Consider the following 18,209-nt stretch of genomic DNA (forward strand, 5'->3'; position numbering starts at 1 on the left):
TAGTTAAAGCAGTACAACGTGTGCAACAAAATTGTTCTCATTAATACACTTGCTGAGATTTGATGCAATCCTTTATTTTTTAGGAAAAGTACAAAATTAAGAAGAACCAGAACATTCAGCGTAATGAATTTAACATTATGAAAAACAATAAATTGACAGCTAGAGAGACTAAAGTATGTTTTAGCCAGAGAAAAAGTGCATAAGGGAGAACTCCAGTGTCCATCTCCACACCAGGGAGTATCAGTCATAGTCCCAGAGGTGGACAAGAGTAAAGTTCACTCTCCTGCCTATTTAGTCCTGGCCAAATTTGCTCTGACTGCCAACTAACATAATGGATTTGATGGGGACACTTCTCTACAAGAACAACTCATTTCACGTGAGCAATGAAACAGCCTCCAACTTGCAGTGACTCATTGCTAATACCAGCCAAGAAAAGGGGAAATCGTGATTCTGTTTTCCACTTTGGCTAAAGACCTCCTTTTGAAACAAGTCTGACAGTTCTGTTTGTCTGGAGCAGATGAGAGGCAAGCTGTAATTACAGTTTCCTAATCCCACTACAATTCTGAGCCACATCACCCCCTACTAATCCAACTTTAGAGTCCTACCCCTCAAAAAAAAAAAAAAAAAAAAGAGAAACATATCAAGTCCTAAACAAAGTTAGATATGCCTGGCAGGCCACCTAAGCCACTGCTGAAAGGAGACTCAGGCATACGGCAAGGCAAGGACAAGAGATGATGGGATGGCTAGAATTCAGCACCTCTCCTCTAGCGAAGCAGCAGCTGTGCATCAGGCAGGTCTGTCACTTTCAGGTCTGGATTCTGACAGCCAAGTCCGCAGCTTAATACACCTCCAAATTTTGATCAAACTTTAGCATCTGCCTGCAGATGCAATGCCTTGGGGTGTTCTGGAGCTACCGAATCTTCTTCCCCCCAAGAAGAGGAAAATCTCTTCTCAGCTCTGGCTCCCTGCTGCTGACTGTGTATGAAACTAGATCTCAATTTATCAGCAGCATGCGGATCAAAAAGCAGCCTCAGAAGGGGAACAAAAGAGGCTGTATAATCACTTCTTTTTAGATGCGTAAGTTTTATAACTATATTCTGAAATACATGACTACGACTGTGGAACCAGAGCTAAACTATACACTTGGCATAGTCTGCTACCACTAGAGGGCAGACTAACACTACAGGTAGCCATGGAAGACACTCCAAAGAACTGTATTACATGGAGCTCCACAAAACCATTTCACATTTTTCAACCCCGAGTTTTTGCTTTGCTTTCATTTTAAAGAATTAAAAAAAAAAGCCTCTTTTCACTCAACATCGATACTCCAATTCTGCACAAAAGCATCAAGTGAACTAAGCATGGTTGTAACTAAGGTCTTGTCCACACGGGACAGGAGTGTGAATCTACAGTGCACTAGCCAGCCATGCAGTAATGCCCCATGCAGACAAGCTGCATTACAGGATTGCAAGCGAAAAGCTCTGCCCCTCACACCCCTGAAGCCCTGCTAGTGCTCAAGTCCCTTTTTATGACCAAAGTGCCAGAGACAGACAGGGATGAACTGTCGAATGCCTTGACTGGCAAAGACCAGCATGATTAGCCAATTCCAGGCTCAAAGCCCACAATGTCATGATCAGAATGACACTTACCATTTTATTGTGCTTCTAAGATTAGGCTGGCTGACTGTGCTGTCATCTATAAATATGGTCGAGCAGGAGCTATACTTTTTCGTAAGCTGCCCTGGAGAAACCTGAAAAAAAGAAATATACAAATTTAAGAAAAGAGCCGCTACAAGTTTAGGTTCTGGGTGTACAACTTCATCAATACATCCAAAATACTTTAGATGGGTACTAAATAGTAAACAAGAGGCACTTACAGATGAATGCTGTGTGTCTAAGCTACCCTATATCAATACAGTTATTCAAGATGCTGCTAATTCTACAATATACAAAGAAATGTTCATGTACATATGACAAAAAACTAAGCGTTCTAATTTTAGTTTGGTGTTAGCCTTTTCCCTCCTTTCAATACATTTATCTACTTCTTCTATGCTAATTGCTCCCACTCTGTTTATCCCCTTCTTTTATACCATACCCTGCACTCTAAACATGCTCCCATTTTCTGGGCACCAAATACCACCTCCTCTCTTTAAAACCAGCTCTTCCATAAACCCTTCATAACATTAATCTCTTCCTTGTGTCCTGTTTATCATTTTGAATCAGAATATGTACTTGCTTGAGATCTTTGTTTTAGACTGCAGCTATAATCTCAAGCAAAGAAGGGTCAGTACTTGGGATAGGAAACCATGGTGAAGGATGCAATACTGGTAATTTCACTACCAAAAAGTGGTTCTCTTTCCCTCCAATCTAGTAAAATATGCTTCACTTCCTGATCTCCAGCTATGCAGTGTTTGATGTATGAACAAGATTTTTTTTTTTTTTAAAACAATCAGATCTCTGCCTTTTAGTATTAAAAATATCAGGATTTGTTTTCCCTCTTTTTCTTGGGAAGACTCCCTGAACAACTAAAGGGAGAGGACATCACAATCAAGTGGAAGAAATTTAACTTAACAGTTTCAGGTTTGCCAACCTCTACTTAATACCAGACTTCAATCACTGAGAAAGCTGTGTATGTTCCAACACCCTTGACCCCCTCAACTAACACCTGGGGTAAGATCCCTTTCCAGCTCTTAAATCCTCCAGCAAAAACCAAGGAAGTCTTCAACCTGAATTTTGGCAGACCAAACTGGAACTTAGTTTAAAAACAAAAAAAAACACATGAAAATAAAAATGGCAAGATACCCATGACCAATGTGGGCATATATATTTCACCTTCAATGGCACATCCAAAAAGTTTGAACAGTAAAGTACTTTTACTAACTTAAGATTTTTTTTAAATACCAAGAGTGTAAGCTGGAGGAGTAAGTAGGAGACATCTCCTTGACCTTTATTCAGTGGCACAATAAAGTCTCATGCATTTCTCTCTGGTGAAATGCCAAAAACGAAGTGAGCTAGACGTTTTCATCAGCAGATGAGAAGCTCAGAACAGAAAAGTTACTGCAAGGCTATCAGGGGCCATTTCCAGAGGTACTGAATACCAGCAGCTCTCACTGAATTCAATGGTACTATGGATTCTCAGCACTTTTCAAGAGAGTCAGATCAATTCCTTCTGTTTATCAGAAGCCACCGCTCAAATTTTTCTTCCTTTTAACAATACAGTTTGCATGAAAGAAATGTGGTTACTTCAAAGAAGACTAGCTGCATTTCCTAAAATTGCCTTTACATAGCAGCACTCATAATAGCAAATCTTTCTTGAATTAAGATTTAAATATCCTGTACATCTCATTTAAATGTACTGGTTTTACTTCTGCTTTAAAGAAACAGACTTAAGAATCACACTTGTCTGAATTTTTCCCCTACTACTGTTTGATTAACACACAAGGTTAGCATTTTTTTCGGTTATACTATTTTGTGCTTTTTGACAGCCCCATTCATCGTTGTGCTGTCTTGTGTCTGTTTCCCCCATTTGCATAGATCTTTGACACAGCAATGTAGGAGAGAAATAATTGTAAAGTTTTTTTTTAGAGTAGGAAAAGAATTTTGTAATCAATAAAATTAGCAGGGGACTTTGGGGCACATATAGGACCTACAAATTACAAAAACAAGTTCAGAGTAGCTGATTAGGTTCCAAGTTGACAGTGTCCCTTAAACAGCACCTTACATCTGATGGTTTGTGTTACTTACATGGTTGATGTGGTTACTCTTCCTCTTCTCTCGCACTAGGAATAGGAGAGGAAAATGAACTCAGTTATACATTAAGAAGTTCCACAGAAAAGCACACAATGATATCAAACAAGGTGTATCGTTTTTCCAAAACATAAACAAGCAACACAGGATGCTATTTTAGCTCTTGAACTTCCCATATCAGGAATTCAATTCTGAGGACAGATTAAATCAATTTACCTTTTTTTTTTTTTTTTTTTTTTTTAATGCTTCACAAAGTCATTATTAATAAGCACACTCCCATTTACTCAAATGGCCTGGAGACAGGCAAAACTTTCAGATAACACTCTGGCACATCCATTTATCCAGATGCCCAATTTAGCGCTAGAAACTAGAGGAAGCAAAAGGCGGTGGTTGGGCCTTGCTGCGCTTTGACTCTGCATGCTGCAGTGATGTTGGGTGGTGTTGCATGGACAGCGCCAAAGGGAGATAGAGAGGAAAGTTAAGGAAAGGGGGATAGCCACAGGAGCTTCCTTGCTGCTCCTTGAACATTGAGCCTCAGGCTCTGCAAGCACCAGTATAAACAGTGAACAGAAGGGGTAGAACTGGCCCCCTCCACTGGTGCTATCAGTGCCAGGAAGTGCTCAAGCAGCACCAAGGAAGCTATTCCCCCTTACAGCTACTCCCCTTTTGCCTCCTCCTTTCCTTCCCGTTCTCTCGCCTCCACCCTCCTCTGTACCTCCCTTCCTCCTGCTCAACTCCTAGGTTTCTCCCTCTGTCCTTTTTCTCACTGAACCAGTCAGTAGACGATAACTAACAGCGCTATTGGGGACACTCTGTGGCTTTGTATAACTAGGATTTCTGGATAAAAGCAATTCAGATAACTGAAATTATACTGTAGTTCAAATAAAATCAGAAATTACACAGGCCAACTCAGTTTACAACCACAATTAAGAATTGCACTATTTCAGTCATATATAGTCTTCTAAAGGGCAGTAGTGCTGAAAATATGTTTGGAGGTTAACTGAACTATTTGACAGCCAGAAATGTCTGAGAAAATCTTTATGTTCAAGACATCATCTTACTTCATCTTTAAATTGGGTACATTTTACAACTAGTTAGTTTTCATATGCACAGATGGAAATAGTCTTAGCATCACTCTGAGCCCTCCACAGAATTCAAGGATAACTACCTCAATTTTGAGAAGACTTCAGAGGTTCAGAAAAACCTCAGCCATTTCCACTAAAGACTATTAGCTAAGTTATTTAACTTCAAAAACCAGTCACTCAGCAAACGAGTAGCTAGATTTCATAATGTTTTCACACTAAGTAATGGTAAGGCCAAAGTGGCGTACATACTGATATTTAGGCATGCTGCCTAACAAACAGAATAGCTTTGGTCCTCTCCTCTCAAGGTAGTGAAAAACATGGAGTTAATTCCACTCAAACTGGGCTTTAACCAGATCTTTATTTTAGTGCCTTTTTATTCATTGCCCCCTCTGCTATATTCCCCATGGATCAGAGACTAGTGCTATTTTCTATATTAAGCATAACGGAATGAAGGATGAAGTTTGATCCACAAGCCCAGTCATCACTGCAATGTTACATAGCCAAGTCAGTCCAAGCAATGAAATACTCTGGCTATCACTCAGATTAGCATTCTGCTAGGTCTAGATTACAGGTCTGGGTCTTGTAGCTCTTCCAAGATACCCTACCTGCTTAACACATTCTAGCCACACGAGCTGGACACTCGCCAGCTTAAGTCTTAGTCAGGGATATTTCTTCTGAATGAACTTGCTGTAACTTCTGTTTTAGTCAATGGAAGTGACAACACACACAGAGAAAATAAAATGTTTCACACAGCACAAATACACCTTACTAGATTGTACATTTAAATTGAATTCAATATGGCATTATGCCACAAAGTCATGCAACGCTTTTACACCACAGACTTAACAGAGGGTGAAAAGGTACTTCTCATTCCAAAGACGACGCAGGCCAATGCTAAAGGCCACCTGGCCACATTTTTATTTGTTATACAATATCAACATGAAGGTTGGAACCACTTCAATTTGATCATGATACTATATTGGTCTTTTTAAAAATACAATAAGGATTAAAAGCAAACTATAAAGTAGCAGCAGTAAACTGAACTAAAACTGCTAAGCAGGAGCTAGCAATCAGTTCTAAAAAAACCAGAACAAGCGAAATGATAATCAGCAGTCTGGCTACTCTGCTTGTACAATGTACCCTCTTTCCAAGCCTTTAACTTTCGATTTTATAGATTGTTAGCTCCTGAACGCAGGGACTGTGTCTTCCTACATGTCTGTACAGCAACTAGCACATGTGACACCAAATAACTATCACTTTTACTACACAAGAACTTCTGAGTCTGATAAGAGTTAGTGTCTCGAAAATCATTGATTTTATCGACATGGCAAAAAGTTCAGGAAAAAAAGCAGATTCAGTTCAGGGTAAATAAAAAGGTACCAACCCATCTATTCATGGAAGAGTTCTGTCCACCCTAGCACTTACAGTTACTAACCTATTTAGCAGAACCATACCACTTTTCCAAAACAAATTTTTATACATCAGTTCTAAGGAATACTGAATATGTCAAAACTATGTTTAAGACTGAGCCTCCTCCAGCAGGACTTTCATATGGTTTAACATATTTGTAGCATGGCTTAAAGACTGCATACTGCACAAGTAAACCACATTCCCAAACTTGTCAAGTTTCATTGATACAGTTTAATGTGGTTACTAGGTTCTAATATTTGCAACCTTCTCTCTATAGCTGCTCCAACCTCTACCTCTTTCGGGGGGGTGGAGGGGGCATGGGGGCTGTCTGGTAGGGTGTGGGCTGGGCAGAGTCCTCTTTCCCCATGACTAACTTCACTGCCCACATCTACCACTCAAATTTCCCAAGCAGCATAATCATGATGCTGACATGACAATCCTCCCAGAAGGGGGATTCTGAATAGCAGCATGAAACTGACATATACTTGTCAATTTAAGGCTACTGTTCCTTGGCAAAACTACAAGCAAGCAGCAGACACAATGAAACTTTTTGTCAAGGCAAACATGTCCTTAATTCTTATGATTGAAAACAATAACATTCCAAATAAGTGTTAGAAACTTACAAGAAATGAACCTTGAAGGGAATAATCAATTTAAATAACTGATTTTTTTACACTACTATTGTTACAAATAACAGATTTCTATAACTAAAAGATGACCATATATTTTTCCAGTTTGTTTAGCTTGTGCATTCAACAGCCTTTTGCAGTCAATAGCTTCATTGTTTACTCTGTATAGTCACTTTCCAGTGTGTGAGTCTTTCACACAAGAGGATTTTTTTTTTTTTTTTTTTTTTAAAGCTAGTAAATCTATCCAAGTATTTTTTCGCCGGGGGGGGGGGGGGAGAAGGGGAGAGACACACACGACCGACCACGACCACACACGGACGGACTCAAAAATAGGTGTGCTATCTGAAACTACCTCACTTTTAAAAGCTGAATAGTTTTCAAATTGATAATGTCCCTTACAGAATTAATGGCTTCGGCGCACCATTCACCAGGGAAAGCTTCCCACTTGCAAGTGGATTTTTTCAAGCCCTGGTCATCAGAAGAGATGTCTTAAGTCAGATAAATACCACAGTGAGGTAAGGCAAACTTGTTCTTTCAGACTACTAGAATCAAGACGCTAGCATCTCCTGATATTTAGTACCAATAAAGCAGCAAGAGAACTTCACAGTTAATGGCACTGTCAAAAAAAAAAAAAAAAGGCCTATGAAGACATTACTATGAAGAGTTGCAGATTTTTAAGCTAGTAACTCCCTACTGTGACTCAGTTTAAACACAAAGGCAATTTACATACGTTTCCAAGACTCTTAGTTTGACCTGCAATTCAAATATCCAGTTATTTTTTAATGTTCTCCCACCCCTTTCAAAATGGGAAAGGAGCGTTAGCTTACCATCTGTTTGGGACTTGCTCAGGAAAATTGTGCTTGCTCTGGGATGGTCAGATGGATTTGATTCCAAGGCTAAATCTGAAAGACAGAGGAAAAAGGCATGGCATTTCAGTTTGGGGTGTACAGAGAAGAAAGGATCACGGAGGGGTAGAGAGGACGGCTACCGCTGACACGGAGGTGAACATTCTGAAGGCTGCCTGTATCTGGGAGAGCTGTATCCGCTTTCAAATCAATGAGCCAATGTTAAAATCCTGGCTTTTTAGTCCCACACAAAAATCCAGTCTACACTACCAGTCTTAACTATAATAAGCAAATGGAGGTACAATTTACAAGCCAAGTTACTTAGGGTAGCAGACAAAAAATGGTCTTAAGTAAACAGGATATTTTTCACTTTAGTAAAGACCCCTTTTACCCACAGAAGAACTGCCTGAGATATGCAAATAGCATTCTCCCTGGGAGCAGCATCAGTCCTGAGAAATAGTACCAGCCAGAGGTGGCAGATCTCGCTATCAAATGGGCTACTTCACCATTATCCCCCTACTTTAGGGATTCCCCCCATCCCAGCACAGGAGATCCCATTTTTGTGGAAAGTGGACTAAGCTGAAGGTACTTGCTGTTGTCAGATCCCTCTGGCTCACACCCCCCATTCCCAGCAAGCCTAGTTTCCATTTGGTGCTTTGTTCATCACACTATACTGCCTCCCATGGGGAGGGTTTACATCTATGTCAAAGTAGGTTCTACTTTGCTATAAGCGTGCTCAAGCCTTGGTTTACTCTCAAGCTGTTTGACTTTATCTAGTCCACTAGTTCTACCTTTACAGAAACTATGTCAGGGGCACAATTCCCAGAATACCATGTGGACAAGCTAGTCTGGCTTTAAAAGCAGTTTCACTAACAGGGATAAATATACTGAGGGTATGTCTTCAACCATGGCAGCACTGTTGGCGCTGCCAGATCGACTCTTCTGGATTGACTGAGCAGCAGTGGAGACCCGCTCAATCGATCTGGAAGTCAACCGCGCTAATCCACCATTGCAAAAAGATTAACATTGCGTTGACGTGAAGGCATTTCCCATCGACACAGTGTAGTGGGGAAGCTGTACTAATTGGATTTAAGGAAATCGACAGTACGTAGTTTGCATATCTCCTATCGATTGCCACCAAATTTCGCCATGAGCATAGACCAGACCTTAGAAAGCAGTCTGGCTTTTAAACTACATCTCTGCCTGAACTAGTGGAAAACTAATCTCATAAAAGGTAAATTAGATTAATTTTAAGTAATCAGGAATGTTTAGGAGTATGAGAAGGACGGTGAGAGCACTTATAAAAATCTTACCCACTGAGAAATGGACACTTTAGAGCCTGCTCCACCACTTTTCACTAAAATTCCAATGAATCTATGAAACACTGATGTAGATTCAAGTAAGGAAATGTCAGAGTAAAGGTTGCTTTAGTCTCTTGCCATGAAGAACCAAAGAAGACATCAGAAAAGGATCTACAACTCACTTAGATTGAGACAGGAGCAGTGCCTGGAAAAGTTACTAGTATTGAAGGGGTTGTAATCATGATAATATCAAGCTGGCACTAGGTTTATGAAAGGAGGAACAGCTGTTCTGAGGGATTCATGTTGTAATCATACCAACTTCATGATCCAATCCACATACATTCTGATGAGACTATTTTTCTACTACACTCTCCTATATACCCTAAGAAACAAAATTCCTGTCTATTTATATTGGTCATTCTGACCAACTCTTCCAGCACATGCTGCATTTACTACATAAGCTATGCAAACCAGGAACAAGACATCTATATATTCCAATATCTCAAGGCAATGTGCTGATGCAGTGGTGACTCCTCCAAGGCTACAAAAATCACTTAAGATGCCCCATACGCTTTTCCTAGAAAAAGTGAAGGGAAATTAAAATGTTTACACCCTTAAACCCACCCTCCCCCAACAAAAACACTGATTAAATAATTAGTAGCCAAAATAATACATCTTACAATAATGTGACAACTTTTCATGCATCTCTCTTGGATTCTCCCTAGATACAAACCTTCTGTGCTACAGAGCATCTACCCAGAGCATATCTGTTCCTCACGTGTCAGTGGTTAAGAGCTGGTCTACACTGTGAAGTTAGGTCACTCAGGAGTGTGAAAAAACCTCCTCTGAGAGTGATGCAGTTAAGCAGACATAACCCCCAGTATAGACAGCATTAGGTTGATGGAAGAGTTCTTCCATCAACCACCTCGCCGAGAGGCGGTAGCTAGGATTAACTACAGCAATGGGAGAACCTTTCCTGTCGCCATAGGACTATATATACATAGCATTATAGCAACAGCACAGTACAGCTGTAGTGTTTTAAGCATAGACATAGCTTAAGTCAAGTTACTGGTGAGTGTACTCCTCTCTCCTTTCATTCCAGATCTCCAGTGGCACACTATACATTGGTTTCTAGCCCTGAAGGTTTGCCAAATATTTGGCTTAAAACAGCCAATCCAATAGTATCATTTTGACATTAGTCCAGGACTGAATACAGTAAGTTCCAGAACAATGTAATTCTGAAAACTTGCTATATAAATTTGGTGCACAAAGATCTATTTTAGTAATAGGAAGGTTTGTGGGTTTTTTTAAAATCTCTTCCGGCTCTCCCACTTCAAACAGGTCATAATCAATTAAGAAAATGGATCCCTTTGATCAGTTTTGTTTTTTAAACTTAAACCAAAATCTCTTTGTACAATTTTTACCTATGCATGTATTAATGAAGTAAGTTTAGTTCTCATGGTGCCAAACTAACAAAAATACTGTTTTATCCATTGAACAGGTACAGTTAGCATGGAAAACATCCCCACAGTCCTGACAACGGCTATAACAACGATTTGGCAGGACCACATCTAAACAGACAAAGTAAGCCACTCTACACCCATTAATGCTTTTGTTTCTATACTCAGGATTGTCAATAAGAGTATCAATTTTAATAGTTCACATTAATATTTTGATGGTTTATGTGGCATCAACACCAGCCGACTAGGAAATGGACCAAAATCAACACATTTTATATATGACTGACTGGATGGCTAAGATGGCTGCTACTTTTGACTGGTAGTCACTACCAACCTGAATGGGAAAAAGCAGCAACCTAGAAGTGGAAGTGCTCTGTATCTCATTATTAGATGCCCGTCATCCCATCCTCCACACAAGTTACATTTCATCATTAGCTAAGCAGACTGTGCAGCATATCATAATTCAAACCAAAGCCATTGTAACACAAAAAGCTGAGAGGCAAATATCATGGTTTTTAAGCATAGAGAAAAACTGAACAGACAACTCTTTTAGTCAGTCATAATGGGGCAGTATCTCAATGAAAAACTGGATGAAAAGTTTTAAGAACAAAGAGTAATGCTTCTATTTTTGTTCTTAGTCAAGAGAGAGATACTGCACACCCTCCCCCTCCCCAATTACTTCTTTCACTTCTCTAAGGTTTCATGGAAGTGGTGTTTGTCTAATTGACAAGGCAACCTATCGGGTTAAATTGCACATACACACCCCATTATTTTGGCCTCCTCTTGTTCTCCTCCTCTGCCAATTTCTATTATCCTTTCATAGTATTCGATACTAGAAGGTAATGTATAATGCTAAAAGTGCTGCCAGAAATATACAAACAGCCCTTCTTGCTTCTAGTTACACATACTAGTAAACGCCTTTAAGACAACATATTGTGCTGTCCCTGGGACAAAACCCCAGCAACACTTGATCAGGACTATATGTGTACCAGTGCTGCTCATCCCCTGAAGCAGCGTGAGTGGCGCTAGCAGGAAGAGCACAGCTGTAGTCCTCCAAAACTGCTGAGGATGCAAGGGAGGAAGAGATGTGTTTGGTAGCTAACCTCACCGAAGCCCCTACCATCTGAGCAGCCACGAAGGACTGGTATCTATCTATAAGGCTGCACTGTTCCTCCTGCACCGCACATTTTCCCAGCACAAGCAGGACAAAACTGGTCAGCCATGGCAGTTTCACCTTTCTAATACTTCTGTTTTGTTCATCACCTATGCTGTTGCTCCTGCGTATAGCATTTGCCCAGCAACACAGGCAGAACACAGGAAGGACGTGGGTGGGGATCAATAAGGAAGAAGACAAGAAGGGAAGTAAAGTGCAGCAAGAGAAAAGCCAAAGGGCTGAGCTGCTCATAACAGTGGATTTATGACCAAACCTAGTCCCTTATCCATGCAGCATCTGTGAGCCCCAAACCAGCATATTCAGCTCTGGAGATGTGCTTTTAAGTAATTGTCTGGCTACTACTCCAGGACAACTGAAAGATCATCAAGCTTGATGAGTGGCCTTGCAGAGAGAGGAAGTAAGGGCTTGTCTTCATTTACCTCAGTGATTCGGCGGCAGTTGACCAGAGTTACGCAAGCTACACAAAAAACGTTCATAACTCCCGTCGACTTCTCTGCTTCTGCTCTGCATACAGTCTTCACTGCACTGTGCCAATGGGAACCACGTTCCCATCAACGCAGCTCTACGCTACTTGAGGAGGTGGTCTTTATACATCGATTTCTGGATCGACTGAGTGGGTCTTCACTGACCGCTCAGTCGATCCAGAGAATTCGATCTGATGGCGGCGAATTTGCTGCTGTCAGTGAAGACATAGCCTAAGAGGGCTATCTTCTGAAAAAGCATAGAATTACAGGGAGCAAAAAGGGGGGGGGGGGAATGAATTTCTTAGTTTGACTGGCTATCAGTCCAGCAGAAGTCAAAACACTCAAGTACGTCTCCCTACAATACATTTTTCAATTAAGCCTACAATTTGAAGTGGAGAGGAGAGAGGAAAGTTCCTAGATACAATTATGAATTCAAGTCACAGAAGTGTACATCACAATCCTAGTAACTACAATGTTACTAAGAGGCTTAGTCCTGAAATCAGAAGCAAAATGCACAATTTGGTTTAAAAAAACAAAAAACAAAAAAAACACACAACTCTTCCCATTCCTCTACTCCTCCTTGAAAATGAAATGTATTCACAAAGTGCCTCAGCTTGTCAAACTATATTAGACCAGCTGCTCAGATAAAGTGGCATGGAACTGAAACAGGTTTCTGATCATGCTTCATTATTCTACAACACTTCCATTTATGAGCATCTTCCTTGTAGCATCTCTCAACTGAAAGGCAAGCAAACAGCAATCTGGGCAAACACCAGTGATGCTGTTCCAATCCATGCCCTAATGCTACTATGCATCTATCCCCGGTGCAAGTCACATTTCTTCTAAAAGCAGCCATCCTTTACTGGCTCACAACTCAAGTTCTTATGTCCTCTCTACAACATCAGACCAGCACCCGCAGTCTTTACTTTTACTCATGTACATATTACATTATGTATAGTTTTCAAAAGGTCATGAAACCAGCTACTCATCTATAATTTTTGCACCTACATAGTTAGCCTCTAAATATTAAGAATGCAGAGGAGCTTCATACTGTATTATCTTAGCTACATTCATGAGTTAGCATTTGGTTGATAGACAAGAAGAAACAGTCCCCATGACAGTTTTATAGCAAGTGAACTCATTACAGTAGGGCACTAAAATATTGCCTTTTCCATGGTAGCATCATCATCATCATCCTTTGCTTCACTGGACAGCAGTATTGCTCAGAGCACTAACATATTTAAAGTCATAAAATCATTTCTTTGTTCTGAACTGGATTTCTTTCCTAGCTAAGCAGTCTGACACTTTGATTAATGGCTGCACTGCCCTTATTTCACCATCTACAAGAATAGGAAGGTCCAAGCTATTTAACACTCCCAATAAAAATTAACAACAAGGCAGAAATTAGACTTACACATATGCCAATGTGTTTCAGAAAATCCCATGTTTGTTATTCCATATTACGGTTATGAATTAAGATAAAGTGATATTTTCATGATCCATTTCCTTCAAATCATTTTAGTACATTTATGTTCAGAGAGTAACTAAACAAAACACTGCATTTCAGTTTCAACACCAAATGTGCTCCATTTACTTCTAACATAATCACAAGCCCTGCAAATTCAACACAGGAACTGAAAATCCATGTGAGTTCTTTGTTTTCCATGCTTCACCACCAGTAATAAAGGTTCTGCAAGCCAACCTATGCTCTCACTTATACCAGTCTTCAGATTAAACCTTCAGTGGCATTTTCAATGAATTTGCACAGGAATTTAGTGAGCCATTCCTTTGTCAATTCATAGGGAACAGAATCCAACTCAATCTCCCATTATCAGACTGACTCCAGAAATAAAAAACTAAAACGTAGCTTGCTGCATTTTAGCAAGTAAAGTAAGCTGATATATTTAGACACCTAACAGGTCTCTTGAGTAAGAAAACACTAAAACCAAGACCTGCATCAGAACAGGATCTTTAAAACTTCTATTGGTTCATTCTCCATTGGAAGTCCAATACTATTTTCAATATCAAAGAAATACACCATTTGTCACTGCTGAAGAAGTGATAATCTCCGAAGACTTCAGATGATAAATAAATACAAAAAACAATTGCTTTTAGCAGGAAACAACGAAGGAAGAAATTAAAGAACTTTGCAATATCCTTTAAATATTTTTATACATTTAATGGCTTTAAACTGGATGTGGTATTAAGGGTCTTGCATTTTCAGAATTTCCTGTGGTATAGCCCCACAAGAGGATTCATGCTGTTGAATCTGCTTCATAACAAAACCAACAAAATCCTAGTAAACATCACTCTCAGCCCCTCCTGTGGAACTGTAAATTATAATACATGCCCATTCCACCGCATGCACTAATCATGCCTTTCAGGGATTGAGAAAAACTGAACTGGCTTTCATCATCTGAAGCTCTGTGTGACCCGTCTATGCCTAGGGTAGCCCCCTGAAAACACCAAGGTCAGGGCAGACTGCAAAAAGGAGAGCAGATCCTCCTAAAACCAGTGACTAACACTGAAGTTAGATTCACCAAAACAGTCACAAACAGAACTCTTGATTTCTCACATTGGTTATCAAGCAGTTTCAAAAAAGAAATACAGTCCCCTTTATTGCATTTCAGTCTCCGGCCCCCAATCAGCACCTAGGTCCAGTAAAGAGAGATGTTATTTAAAAACTCTATTTCTTTTACCAAGATGTTCTCCTGATCCCCAAAGGGTCAATCACATTACCAGATCAATATCGGTTTGGATCTTACCCAAAATACAACACTGCCAGCCAACCCTTTAGTAACTAAAACTAAAGGTATATTATAAAAAGAAAAGAAACAAGAGATGTTAAATGGTCAGAGCAATCAGATACATACAAATGACTTTGAAGTCCATATATATCAGATTCTTAGCAAAATTGTGGAGTTTGCAGGTTTGTACAATTCTTCTGGAGTACATCCAGTACCTGGATGGGTCTCAGTCCTTTGTTTCACAGCTTCAGTTGCAGAGGAGTTAATCCAAGAGTAGGAAGCAGGAATGAAGACAAGATGGAGAAGCAGCTTTTTATAGTTTCTGCCATGCAGCTTTTACTTCCTTTGTCCCAAACACAGCCACATGGCATGGAAAAGCCTCAGAGTTCCCCGTCCATAGGCATCATATATGTCCTGGTGACTTATAAGGTGTAGCCCCTGGGTTCTTTTACTAGGCTTATTGTATAGCTGATAGCCCTCAATGAGTCATCAATGCTATCTGCCTGGCGGATGTAACCCAATAGCACAACACAAGTTTTTGGATACAGATATATCACACATCCATAACTTACAATACAAAGATGATATACACAAACAATATCATCATACTTCGCAAATTATAACCTTTCCAATGGTAGCTGACATATCTTGCAAAAATCATTGCAATTTTGTCATATTGGAAGGAACAACAGTATTCTGGATGGGCAAAGAGTCGGAATGTGAAAGGTCCAAGAATTCCAGAAGGAAAAATAAAACCAATTACAAAATGTACAGAAGTGGAAAGAGACATCCTCAACACTGTCTGGGGGAGGGAAGGAAAATGGAAATCGAGATGATATAAGATGTGACAAATGGACCACGTTTTAATATGGCATTTGGAAAACTGATACAAACTCAACAGTGACAATTAACTGGGTGAGCAGAAAAATCAACTTTAAACCATCCACTTTTTTCTCTCCACACCTCCCTGGGTACTCCAACCTCTTGCATTTGCTCAGCATTTGGAATTAATTAGCACACGTTAAAATACAGCTGGAATTTTTAGAAAGCTACAGAGTTTTAAATTTGGCAATGCTAACCTTAATCTCAGGCTTCTCAGCTGAAACTGATCACTGCAAGGGTTTTAAAAAAAGGCATTTCCTCACTGCCTGGTGTACTACATAGAATGTTTCACAAGAAAGTCAGGTTTTAACTATTACCAGAAATATGCCAGAATTAATGGACCAATAATCTGGCATGTCAGATTCCAGCTAGTCCAGATAAAATTAAAATAATGTAGTGCATTACGTACGAATTTGCATTGTGGGGTATCTGATTCAGAGAGAAATTTTTTTTAAATTTCAGTTTAAACAATGGAGTAAAAATGCAACAATACTTTCCCCCAGTAAAAATGTTATATACTTAACTTTCATAAAAGTGCAAACCTCATATTTTATTAGAGGACTTTTCAAAATTTCCTTTTAAGGTCACTTTAGGCACCAATTCATATTCTTCCTTCATAGTAGCTTTGGTTATTGGTAGCATAACAGCTCAGGCTTGAACATTTTGTTCAGAAAGAGACTTGATAAAAAATGCCATTTGTAGTTTAAGATTTTTTTAATTTAGTAAGGGCTGCTCAAGTTCGACAGTACAAAGGGTTTACTCCTGAAGTACTCCTGTCACAACAGATACTGAGCCAGTATTATGTTGCACAAAAACAGCATAAGACTTTTTTTAGCATATCAACTCAAACAGTGAAAGGCAGTTCTGTACATTTATATGGTTCATTAACAACTCAATAGAATTTTAATGGGGCTGAAATTTGGATTTTTTTTTATCTAAAATTCCTAATTTGTATCAATCCACACTCATAATTGTAATTAGTTTGAATATTCTTGCTTTATTATATGCTTGAATTGATGCTAGGAGAGTTCTCTGAGCACAGTCATCCCCTTCTTTCAGGTGTAGGTTTTCAGTTTATCTTCCTTATGGACACTGAAAATCGTGTTTTATTTCACTTTGTATATTTATTTCTAGTCAATTTTTTTCAAATTCTCAGTTTCACTTCTATGAGTAAGGAATAAAATAAAAAAGTTACCTCAGAACCCTAAAGAGAAATACAGATGTAGTTAGAGTTCAAAAGCAAGTGATGTGTATCCAAGATCTCAGCTCCAATTTCACACTAATGTTCTACCCCACACTCCCTGCCCTGTTTCCCTCTTCTTCCCAGCTAACGAATGAAGTTGTGTAGTGTTAAATGTCTGAAGTTAGCTCCCACACCCAGCAGCAAAAAGCCTCATGGTCCCAACCACTTCCCGTTAGCCAACTTTTTAGGCATGAAACCAATGTAGGCTCTAAACAGGTTCTGCAATATCCATGGACGCTTATGCTCTTAGCCACTTTCCCCTTCTGCTTCTGGGCATGGGCATGAGACCTGGGCAGGGAGAAGCAAGATAAGCTACTTAAACAAGGCAAAAGAGGAAAGGGGCTCTCAGTCTGTGGGAGTCAGGGGTGAAATGCTGTTTTAAAACTACTCCTACTTTAAATTTTGATGTTTATTCCATTGGTTTTTCTGGTCCCACTCTTATGCACTTTTCTGCTGCCATTCCTCCCACTCCCCACCCCCTCTTCTACAGCAGGGTCAATACTTTACCATAACAAAGTTTTAAATAAGCCTATGACAGGTCTATTAGTCTGACTTCTTTTTTTTTTTTTTTTTTTTTTTAAATAAAAAGTCAGTCTTATTTAAGACGACACAGGAATTACAATTCTAAGCAAGATAGCAAACAGACGACTAAATATTTGGACAAAATAGAACAAGTTGAAATGTAATTCTGAATTTCCTTTACTTTGTAGGTTTCATCAGACCCTTTAGGCTACTGTCATACGCGCTTATTGTTTCACATTTTATCTAGCATTTCCCTAGTTACATGAAAAGAAATCTTCTTGGAATTTTTATAGTTAAGAAAAGAGTTCCACATAGCATGATCCCTCAGGGCTGTGGAGCTACTATCATAAATTAATAAAATAAGTTGAATTTCTGTCTGAATTCCACTAGGCTTTTTATGAACAGCTTGAACAGAAAATACAAACCGCAGACAGGATAACATGTCATAAGATTCCCTGGCTACAGAATTATATGCAGAATTTAATGTAGGAAAAATGGAAAGGAAAACAAGATATTATTTGGTTACTAGAAGCACTAAGCATAGGTAGAAATGGTACACAACACTGGCATTTTTCCTCTTCATGGTCAATTACCATGTGGATACAGTAGAACTCTAACAGACATTTCAATCCACCCTCTCACTTCCACCTACCCAATGGGAACGCATCAAATTGCTTAAACAGCACTTTCAATCATGTGTC

The 18,209-nt window shown here is 39.4% G+C and overlaps 1 protein-coding gene across 2 annotated transcripts in view; it reads right to left on the reverse strand.

Moving 5' to 3' along the window:
- The window catches only part of CCNYL1 (cyclin Y like 1), a 48,794-nt gene that overhangs the window by 24,292 nt on the left and 6,293 nt on the right, over positions 1-18,209 (reverse strand). For both annotated transcript variants that reach the window (XM_067548754.1, XM_067548755.1), the window contains exons 2-4: positions 7,698-7,772; positions 3,744-3,778; positions 1,650-1,750 (exon numbers count right to left, since the gene is read on the reverse strand). In XM_067548754.1, coding sequence (XP_067404855.1) covers positions 1,650-1,750; positions 3,744-3,778; positions 7,698-7,772 — 211 coding nt within the window. The remainder of the gene's footprint in view (positions 1-1,649; positions 1,751-3,743; positions 3,779-7,697; positions 7,773-18,209) is intronic.

Source organism: Emydura macquarii, unplaced genomic scaffold, assembly GCF_026122565.2.
Source record: "Emydura macquarii macquarii isolate MOO-44397 ecotype Brisbane River unplaced genomic scaffold, CSIRO-AGI_Emac_v2 contig_1253, whole genome shotgun sequence".
Lineage (NCBI taxonomy): Eukaryota > Metazoa > Chordata > Testudines > Chelidae > Emydura > Emydura macquarii.